At 35.5% G+C, this 10,733-nt stretch overlaps 1 protein-coding gene across 1 annotated transcript in view; it reads right to left on the bottom strand.

Moving 5' to 3' along the window:
• Positions 1–7,108: 7,108 nt before the first annotated feature.
• LOC107567706 (ATP-citrate synthase-like) overlaps positions 7,109–10,733 on the bottom strand; it is a 30,946-nt gene continuing 27,321 nt past the window's right edge. The window contains exons 23-28 of the mRNA XM_016253452.1: positions 9,884–10,034; positions 9,655–9,798; positions 9,435–9,548; positions 8,686–8,768; positions 8,115–8,191; positions 7,109–8,040 (exon numbers count right to left, since the gene is read on the bottom strand). Coding sequence (XP_016108938.1) covers positions 7,946–8,040; positions 8,115–8,191; positions 8,686–8,768; positions 9,435–9,548; positions 9,655–9,798; positions 9,884–10,034 — 664 coding nt within the window. The 3' untranslated portion in view covers positions 7,109–7,945. The remainder of the gene's footprint in view (positions 8,041–8,114; positions 8,192–8,685; positions 8,769–9,434; positions 9,549–9,654; positions 9,799–9,883; positions 10,035–10,733) is intronic.

The following is a 10,733-nucleotide window of genomic DNA, read 5'->3' as shown; positions in this document are numbered from 1 at the left end:
AAAAAAAAAACACATTTGAGAAGCCTATTTATTTAAACCAAAACAGATATAATTTATTGTGATAAGCGTGTGTGTGTGTATAATTTATATAATATCTGTGGACTGAAAGAGTAAAAAGTGTTGAAGATGGATGCTTTTTCATATTTATGATCATTATATTCATAAGGTTGACCAAAGGGAAACAAAATCATCTCCAAAATGATTATTGAGTGCACTCTTTCCAGACTTGTAATAAAGCAATAATATATTTTCTTAATACTGTTTTTGTCATGATTTGTCAGAACCACACAACACTAATCATCCAAATGTCAATCCTTTTTTAAAAAAAGAAAGAAAAAACAAACAAACCTTGGGTTATAACAAAGGGGTATAAGAATGAACATTAAAATCTTCAAGATTTTAAGAAGTACAATCGATTTCTTTAATAGGTTCCATACCCAACCCATAATCTGGTTTTCTTCATAAAATGTTGCAACACGTTCATATACAACAGCTACAGGACATAATAGGTATGAAGCACTTTATGTTCTTTTGTGAGTCGTGTCCTTTCTTTCATTCAGGTTATGTCACTTGCCGGTATTTCTTCAATATTATCCACAGTCACAATATACCAAACTCTTCAGTCTTGCAAATGATCTGAAACAATACACTATTGCTTCCTACTTTTCGATGAGAGCAACTATTTTACACATTATATTGGCATTATGTGTATGAGCCTCACAGTATCACATTCAAAATGCTCCTTCAATGCGAAGTCTTGAGGGTGTTCCAAGAAACTCACATGATTTCTGGATCACTTACATAAACCACGGCTGCCAGCAGAGACTACACCCCTTTCTGTCTAAACAGCCAATTCCTTCCTGTTCTTCAGTGCGGGCTGATCACAGATTAGCTGAGACCTCCACCAGAGGTGAGAATATTTTCTTACACACACCGACAGCAAATGTGTCCAACAAGATCCAGATTGACAGTTTGTTGTTCTGTCTATATATACACACATCACATTGTAACGCAATGCGTTTCTAACTATAGCTCAAGTTATGTTCTCTGCAAACTCCTGAGTTACAAGATAAATCAGCCTATATCTCTTAACTAATTTGTCTTGTACTTCAAACTTGCATAATACTGCACAAAGATCGCAAAACAAATACTGTATATTATGTTTATATTTGATTCATATCATGTGGCATCCCAGGATGCTGTCTGGCGCAGACTGCAGAGTAATTCAGTTATATGATAGCTGATCATAGCTGGGCATTTTTCTCTGCGTGGTTAAAGTGGCATCGACATATTCAACCATTCCAGACTGTGGAAAGTAAATATAATTTCATATCAGTTGTTTGAAACTAACCTGAAGAAAATGTAAGGCTGATGATACACGCCACGGGGCAACTTTTTGAGCAACGCTGCCGTCAATGGGCAACTAGGTGAGACAAAGTGCCCATGACTGATCTAAAGTATCCAGAAATAAATTTGTTGCCCATTCTCAGTGGGAAAGTGCCCAAGCATCATTGCTCAAAAAAAGTCCCCCCCCCCTAAAATGGTTCAAAAAGTTGCCCCATGTATCATCAGCCTAAGGTTCTTTCCTGTGCAAGCTGTTGCTATTAAGGTTGCTTTCTGGTCCAAGTCAAAAATGTATGATATTCTGTGTATCTGGATATGGTTTGGGTTACTCTAAAACCCTCTATTGCCCTCAATCTGTTAGAAAAGTAATAGCACAACTGTCCTCAATGATTTGAGCCATCATTCTTCTCCACAACCAAAATGTGCAAGGTCTCTAACTCGGTAAAGCTTGACATAGGATACAATAGTTAAATCTACATCTAGTTTATTAACCCTCTGGTGCTCCTCATTTGGGAGTCACACTTGTGATCTTCACGGTCAAAAGTGACTGGACACCTGAAATTGAACTTTTTTTCGCCCCAGTAAAATCAATGTAATATATTTTTGTTCAATAATTTTTTATTTTATTTTGTATTTTGAGATAATTTCATGGCACTAATTAATATTTATGCAATAATTATAATGAACTTCTGCCCATTGAAAATAATACACATTTTTTTTTAAATATATTTTTACATTACTTTTCAATGAATACAGTATTTCATGTTAAAATAGAGTCAATGCCTTTAAAATCCCATTTTTGAAGCCAGATTAGTGCCATCTGGTGGGAGTGAAATTAGAAAAACATCTGCAATTCCATGGTTTAGCCCACAGATTCCTATATAGCTTTATATAAAAGGCCTATACATTCTCTAATTGTTTTTAGACATAAATACTTATTTTTATTAAGTTGTGGGTTTGCATAAATATTTAGACATTCTCAAAGACAACTTTTGGTAAAGGTTTAGATTTTTGGGGGGTTTGAAATGTTGATTTGAAGCGTCAGTTTTTGAATTATTATTACTACAGTCAAACCTGAACACAGAGAAAGCATTTTGTTACACAAAACACAATTCTATAAAAAAAACTTACAAAACTGAACAGAAAGGTTTTATCAGAGCTTAATCCTTTTAAATTTAATCCTTAATCCTTGGGTTTGATCTGATTTCAACCTCTTATTTCAGTTTTCTGACTCGTTTCTGGCTATATGGTTATAGCCATAACAATTAATTTGAGTGTGTATAATTGTGTATGTTTGTCTCTGTGAGTGTAAGTGAGTGTGTGTTTGAGTGAGTGTGTCTGTTTTGCACTCTTGATGTTTTATAGTGTAACCCCTTCCTTGCCGTTCACTTTTTTACTGCATTGTAGTTGAATTATTGCTTTTATTTTACATATTTGCTGTGTTACAGTCACACCAGTTCATAGGTTTGTGTGTGTATAACTTAAAGTGCACGTGTGTGCGCGTGTATGTGTGAGTGGATGTGTTGGTTTTGCACTCTTGATGTTTTAAAGTTCATCCTGTCATTGCTGTGTACTTTTTTTCATTGTGTCAGATTTGTAGAAAAATTCTCAGAATTTTTGTGTTTTTGTCGATTTCCCATTCATTTGCTATGGTCGGTCATTTTTGACCGAAGACCACAAGTGTGACTATTTTTTTTACGACCACTTAGTCCGCTCGAATCATGCCCTCAATTTGTTTGTGTGTTCACATTCCAAATGCCATAAAAGTCACCAAGTTTCGTACCATTCCAATGAAGCTGTGATTTAAAAAAATTCAAAACAGTGACCGAAGAGCACCAGTTAAACATTTAGACAAAGTCTTATAAATATATAAAAGTTTGCATATGTGTTCTTTGTTGCGTATCATGATACATCAAGCTTTTATGACTCATATAGTATATGACAAAGGAAAATATGGAGCTCATACTCAGAGAAAAGTTTTATTCAGAGGCCCATACTGAGAAAACAAATATGTAATTTGCAATTCATGATATTCATATGATCAAAAAGTAAGATAAAATTCTGACAGTTTGTAATCAATAATATCTTTATAACAATATAATAGACTAAAAAAATGCATATACAGTGGGTACGGAAAGTATTCAGACCCCCTTAAATTTTTCACTCTTTGTTATATTGCAGCCATTTGCTAAAATCATTTAAGTTCATTTTTTTTCCTCATTAACGTACACACAGCACCCCATATGGACAGAAAAACACAGAATTGTTGACATTTTTGCAGATTTATAAAAAAAGAAAAACTGAAATATCACATGGTCCTAAGTATTCAGACCCTTTGCTCAGTATTTAGTAGAAGCACCCTTTTGATCTAATACAGCCATGAGTCTTTTTGGGAAAGATGCAACAAGTTTTTCACACCTGGATTTGGGGATCCTCTGCCATTCCTCCTTGCAGATCCTCTCCAGTTCTGTCAGGTTGGATGGTAAACGTTGGTGGACAGCCATTTTTAGGTCTCTCCAGAGATGCTCAATTGGGTTTAAGTCAGGGCTCTGGCTGGACCATTCAAGAACAGTCCTTTTTTAATAAATCTGCAAAAATGTCAACAATTCTGTGTTTTTCTGTCAATATGGGGTGCTGTGTGTACATTGAGGAAAAAAAATTAACTTAAATGATTTTAGCAAATGGCTGCAATATAACAAAGAGTGAACAATTTAAGGGGGTCTGAATACTTTCCGTACCCACTGTAAATATCAGCTGTCACTTTACATCTCCCAATAATTTTTCTTAGCAGTGTTCATAAAACCAAGCAGTTAACTTAAATATCATCTTACTCTTCACCCAAAATTTAAAATTCTGTCATTAATTACTCACCCTCATGTCATTCCAAACCCGTAAGACCGCCTTCGTTCATCTTTGAAACACAAATTAAGATATTTTTTATGAAATCTAAGAGCTTTCTGACCCTGCATAGACAGCAATGCAAATGAAATGTTCCCAGACCCAGAAACGTTGTAAGGACATCGTTAAAGCACGTGCATTTGTTGTTTACATGCAGAGGAAAGCATGCACGTGTCGTGATACTCTCCATAATGGCGGCAGACAGGAGGAGAATAATTGTTGAATGAGTTGTTATTTTTGTTTTCTCTGTGCACAAAAAGTATTCTCATAGCTTCATAAAATTACAGTTGAACCACTGATGTCACCTGGATCGTTTTATCGATGTCCTTGCTACATTTCTGGGCCTGGGAACATTTCAGTTGCATTGCTGTCTATGCAGGTTCAGAAAGCTCTTGGATCCCATCAAAAATATCTTAATTTGTGTTCCAAAGATGAACGGAGGTCTTATGGGTTTGGAACGACATGAGGGTGAGCAATTAATGACAGAATTTTCATTTTTGGGTGAACTATCCCTTTAAATTTGCTATCAGACTGGCATGTCATCAGAGTTTTCAGCAAAGTTTTGATCATGATAATTTAGCGACCTTATTTAATGAATTTAGAGGTCATATAATAATATTTTGTGTGCATGCTTTCAATTTATTTCAAGATAAATAAAAAACAGATTTTGAAGCATATAAATCTGTCATTCTAATGCTTGCCTTTAAAGTGACATAAGAAAAACACTTAAACACTGATTTCAGATGTTTTATGCATTTCCAACTAAGATGTGTTTTTGCATACACATGAAGTAATATGTTTGCAGGCACAACACCTCAGAATCTTCTCTCACACACAGCTCAGTTAGCATGCTAGGTGTCTCTATACAATCCCTAGGGTTCATAATCTCTATCCGTGGCCAACATTTGATCTTATTTTGGGCTTGTCCTGGGGTAGACTCAGGGTGCTCATCACGGTCGTGGCCTTAGATAGCTGCAGGTCGGCAGTGTACCCTGATCCTGTGACATGTAAGGACAGATGCACTGACTGCACGTCTCATTCTGCTTTGAACACATTCTCCCTCCTGACCTTGCATGATACAGCACACAAACCTTTACTGGTATTGGATTTCTCAATGGTATGGAATATAGAACAGCAATGCAGAGGTTTTACTGCAAAAGGATTATTAAAGAATGCATCATAAAACGGTTATATTTGCAGACAGACCATTCATAATGATATAGTTACTTTGCATGAATTGGTCTGCTTACGCTGCTCCACGTCTAGTCACAACTAAGTGAGACTTTTAATAGACCCAAGTCATTTTCCACAACTTAAAACTTTCAAAATAGAATTTTCATCTTTTTATTTTGATCATCAGTTGAACAATCAGTATGTTGTTAAAGAGCAGAACAATCTCCTGAACTGAACGAGTTGCACTTATTCCTCACAGACTCGTTTTCATTCCTCTCAAAAAATAAATGTGGCACATCCATGACAAAGGTCTATCATCTAACAGAAGAAGAGTTGAGCTAGTTTTCAGAAAGTATGTCATAATATATGTGCTCATGTTGCAGCACTGACCGTAGTGTGACTGTTTTGAAATCCTAGTAAACTCAGGCTGGCATTGCTGCTGACATCTCTCAGTGAATAGTGAAATCTCCTCTGACTCAGCGGCCATCATTTACCTGTCCATCTCCTGCTCAAGTTCAACAACACCTCGAAAGAGTCTACAACCTACCGCAGTCATTTTATTAGCCCCTAAAGGAGTCTAATAGGACTTAAGACGACATAATTATGATATTCTTAATTTAAAGCACACTTACAGACTGTCTTAATTTGACAGTCATAATTTGAAAGGGTACCCTTTTTTCCTGAGAGTGTACTGAAAATGACAGTACTCCCATGAAAAAAAATGTACCTTTTCAAAAGGTAGCCTACACGTTAGGTACTAATATGTAGGTCTACTAGTAAAGCCCAATACAAAGGTCACAAGGGGAATCAGAAAGTTAGGCAGAAGAATTACCGGAAATAAAATGGCTCCTCGCTGGTAACGTTAGCTGGTGAGATGCTGTGTGCTGTGGAGATGATCAGAAAAGAGTAGTGAAGAACGGTCATTTAAAATCACGTTTACAAATATGTGCAAAACTAATATTTGACCTATAAAAAAAAATCACAGTTTGGTATCAGTACACGCTGAAGAAAATCAAGGATTTTATTGTTTAATAATAAAAGAATGAAATAAAAGTAAATGTATTAATGTTTAATGGTTAAATTTCAACAAGATATACGTAAGACTTCTAAATAAATACATCCAGTATTATTTACCTGTACACTTTTCAATGTTCTGGTATTTCAATGAGCACCGGAGAGCTGGAAAAATTGTGGATCCTTTCTCCAAAGCCATTTGTGCGTTAGCACACTGCCATCTAGTGAGCAATTCTTTAATGATACCATGTCACCAACGTTTATAGAGAAATTATTCTTTAACACACACACACAGGTTTGTTTTTGAGAAAAGTGTGGACATCCCATAGGCGTAATGGTTTTTATACTGTACAGACCGTATATTCTATTGCCCTACACCAACCCTACCCCTAAATCTACCCCTCACAGGAGACTTTGTGCTATTTCAGATTTTCAATACACTCCATTCTGTGTGATTTATAAGCGTTTTGAAAAGTGGGGACATGGGGTAATGTCCTGAAAAGTCACCTTCTCCTTGTAATACCTATGTCATACCTTTGTCATTATACAAATTTATGTCCTCATTTGTCACAAAATAGCGCGCGCGCACACACACACACACACACACACAGAGAATCTGCTTTAAAACAGAATCCAGTTTAATAGTCATCACAGCTGAGCATGAATTGAATGAAAAAGATTTCATTTCTATGATGAATTTTATTTTTAACCAGATAATTTAAGCAAATAACACACACTGAACTTCGTCATCTGTTCTTCATACAGCTGGACTGGCAGATGGACTGTAAACATTGTGAACTGTATGGCACGCTGCACATTTACAAATAACATCGGTGGCCAAAATATTTGTTTGAGCTGTATGTATTAGTTGATAAAAATAGCAACTTTCTTTTTTCCTGCAAATTAGTTGATCTGACATTTAAGACGAGTAAGATTTATAAACACACAAAGCTATTGCTTGCTGTTATGCGCAGTGGATTATTGCACTGTGTTAATTATAGATGTCACTACTGACAAGATACAACTCAAACTAACATAAAAAAAAAATCAGCCTAGCTGTCAGGGCAGATTAATCTAACAATGACATTCTTTAAGTGCTTCTTCAAAAGTTCAGTTTATAGTCACGACTACTTGAAAAATGACACTGAGAAGTTTCCAGCAATCAGGCGTTTTAGTTTCTAATCTAATTTCCCTTTTGTAGGCACACCGATATGGCAAGCAGATTTACGTGTTCTAGATATACATGAGATGTTTACTACAGAAACATGGAATGTTTTAGGATGTTTTCAAATGACTTTGCAACACAATCAATACAGGCATTTAGATTATTGACAGGTTAGAATAACAGTTTATAGCAGAAGAGTAAACCCTCACTTTTACACAAGATCACAAACGGGAAGAAAAGAAAAAATGTAATGCACACAAACACTCACATTTGGAAGAGTGCATATACACACACATAAACACCTCTTTTGCTTCCATAGCGCACTGGTTCACTGAAATCTGGATTCTGTCATTACATCGTCATGTGTTCTGGAAGTACATAAGAAATATCATCCCAAGGATGGCGGTACAAACCCTGCTTCAGCCGCTTCTGGTCCAGATAATGACCTGCATAAAAAGAGAAGGTTGTTTAAATAACATTATTTCATAACAGACATGTCAGAGATAGATCTCACACACACCTATGAATCCCATGCTGCGTCCCAACACAAAGATTCCATTCAGTGCTCCAATCTCCACAAACTCATCTGCCTCATCACTGCACAACAGAAAGAAGGACAAGCGCTTGAGAGATCAGTGTTATTTCTGCTACCATTTACGTGAACACTCAACTTTGCCAGTGTTTTAGTTATTAACTATTGAAAATAATTTTCATTAATTGAAATAAAAGTGAAATAAAGTAAAATATAAATATTAGACAGGGAAAAAAAACATGAGAAATTATGTCTTGGCAGGTAACTGAAATAATTTTAAGTTGAAGTACTGAATTTACTAAAACTGAAATAAAAATAAGGTTAAACAGATATATATATATATATATATATATATATATATATACACACAAAATTTTAAAAGCACATAACAAAAGGATTAACCTTAAATTAAAAGAATAATATAACATAAAAATAAACACTAATTCAAAATATAAAAATACAATGATATTTATTAATATAAATTATATATTTAATTAAAATAAATAAATCTAAATAACAACACTATCCTTTACACATCTTTTTCTTCAGTTTTACTTACCGAGTAAAGCCACCACAGTTTCTCAGCAGGTCCACAAATGCCACTCCAATGAAACCATCAACATTCAGGATAAGGTTTGGTTTCTGATAAAGAGAGACATTTTATCAGATAAAAAAAAAGGGGGGAAAAAGTCACTTTATTTTAATGTCCAATTCTCACTATTAACAAACCATTAATTACGACTTTTGCCTCAAACACCTAATCTTCTGCTTATTAATAGTTAGTAAAGTAGTTGTTAAGTTTAGGTATTGGGTAGGATTATGGATGTAGAATAAGGTGATGCAGAATATGTGCTTTATCAGCACTAATAAACAGCCAATATGTTCATAATAGGCATGCTAGTAAGCAACTAGATAATAGTGAGAATTGGCCCTATACCCTAAGGCGTTACTGAAAAAGCCCCCTATATTTGAATTTTCATCTTGCCACAAACAGTGCTCATTTACTACATTAAATTAAGATTATCTAAATGTATTCATTGACATTTATTCATAGCTGTTGCTTTTAGCAAACACACATCTGTCTCACGGTTCTGTTTTTCTTATTTTCCTTTTGAAGCTGCAGTCACATTTACAGTTGTATGGAGAATTTTCATGGAGGAAATCAATAGTCATTTCAATAGGAATCAATGCAGGCAGAAATTTGAATGATAGGGAGAAAGATTTTACAGTGCAGGTTTCTCACTGGGATCAGTTACAATGTTAATACCAGGGCTAAATGGGATCCAAGACACAGGTAAGTGTTTGTACCTTTGAGGTGGTGATCTTCTCCACCTCCAGTGCATAGTCCAGCAGCTGAGTGGCAGGGAAATGCTGTTTCACAAAGTCTTTGAGGATCTGTACCCGCATGTCAGGATTATTGATCTGAAAACATTAATTAATCAGTAAAGCCAGCAGAAGAATGTGTGAGAAGCAGTGTGAAATTACAATATTTAACACGTTTTTGAAGACTTTTGATTTTTGTACTCACCGATTTCACCCGGTGTCCGATGCCCATAATGAGTTTGCCATCTTTCTTCATTTTGTTGACAAACTCCATAGGCAGCATGCCGCTGTCAAACGCCTTGCTGAACTGCTTAGCAGCTGCGTCCAGGGCACCTCCAAAACGGTCCCCCTAAACACAAAAAGAGCCAGTGATGAAACTCTGCTCTTCTGGTGCTACACAGACTGTACTGTGGGAAAGTCTGTAGTTCTCATACGATGGTGAGCAGTCCTGAGGTCAGGCTGGAGATCAGGTCTTTGCCAGCACGCGCACACACTATGGTGTTGTGAGCTCCAGAAACAGCAGGGCCGTGATCCGCCGTCACCATCAGACACATCTCGATGAACTGACAGGCATAGCGCGGAAGCCTGCAGAAACACATGAATTATCTGAAAATTATAAAAGACTGAATAATATAGGTAAAAGAAAACAGCAGCACTTTTCAAAACACAAAGAGAGAAACATACGTCCTCTGGAACCTGAGCAGTCGAGGGTGCCACCCAGCTCAATCTCATACTTAATAACAGCATAATTTATAAAATTATATATTAAATAAAATCTTTATATATTAGCATTTTATATTTCATTTCTTATTTCTATATATTGAATTATTACAATTAGTAATATTAATAATAATAAAATTAGGGCTGTCAGTCAATTAAAATTTGTTAATCTAATTAATCGCAAATTACATTTGGCTGTGAAAATACCACCCAAAAGATTATTTAAAGCTATTTTTGTGTTAAATGAGAAAGTATTAAGTAGACATTACAAATAGTAGCTTTAGAAAGGAATATTTGATTTGATTCAACATAAAATTTATTACACATAAACGATTAGGCTACAACGGCCTAACATAAACTATGGAACATAGTTATATAGGAAGATAATTTGAGAATCCTCTCAGATTTTTCGTTCGTGCAATGGAAGTCATTGGTAACCAAAACAACTTTGTTACCAACAGTCTTCAAAATACCTTCTTTTATGATCCACAAAAGAAAGCAAGTCATAAAATTTGTGGGTACACTATCCCTTTAAAGGTCCCCCCCCCCCCCCCCTCCCAGTTC

Source organism: Sinocyclocheilus grahami, unplaced genomic scaffold, assembly GCF_001515645.1.
Source record: "Sinocyclocheilus grahami isolate Dianchi unplaced genomic scaffold, SAMN03320097.WGS_v1.1 scaffold27.1, whole genome shotgun sequence".
Classification (NCBI taxonomy): Eukaryota; Metazoa; Chordata; class Actinopteri; order Cypriniformes; family Cyprinidae; genus Sinocyclocheilus; species Sinocyclocheilus grahami.
The sequence above is the reverse complement of the archived record's forward strand: the minus strand, read 5'-3'. Positions and strand labels throughout refer to the sequence as shown.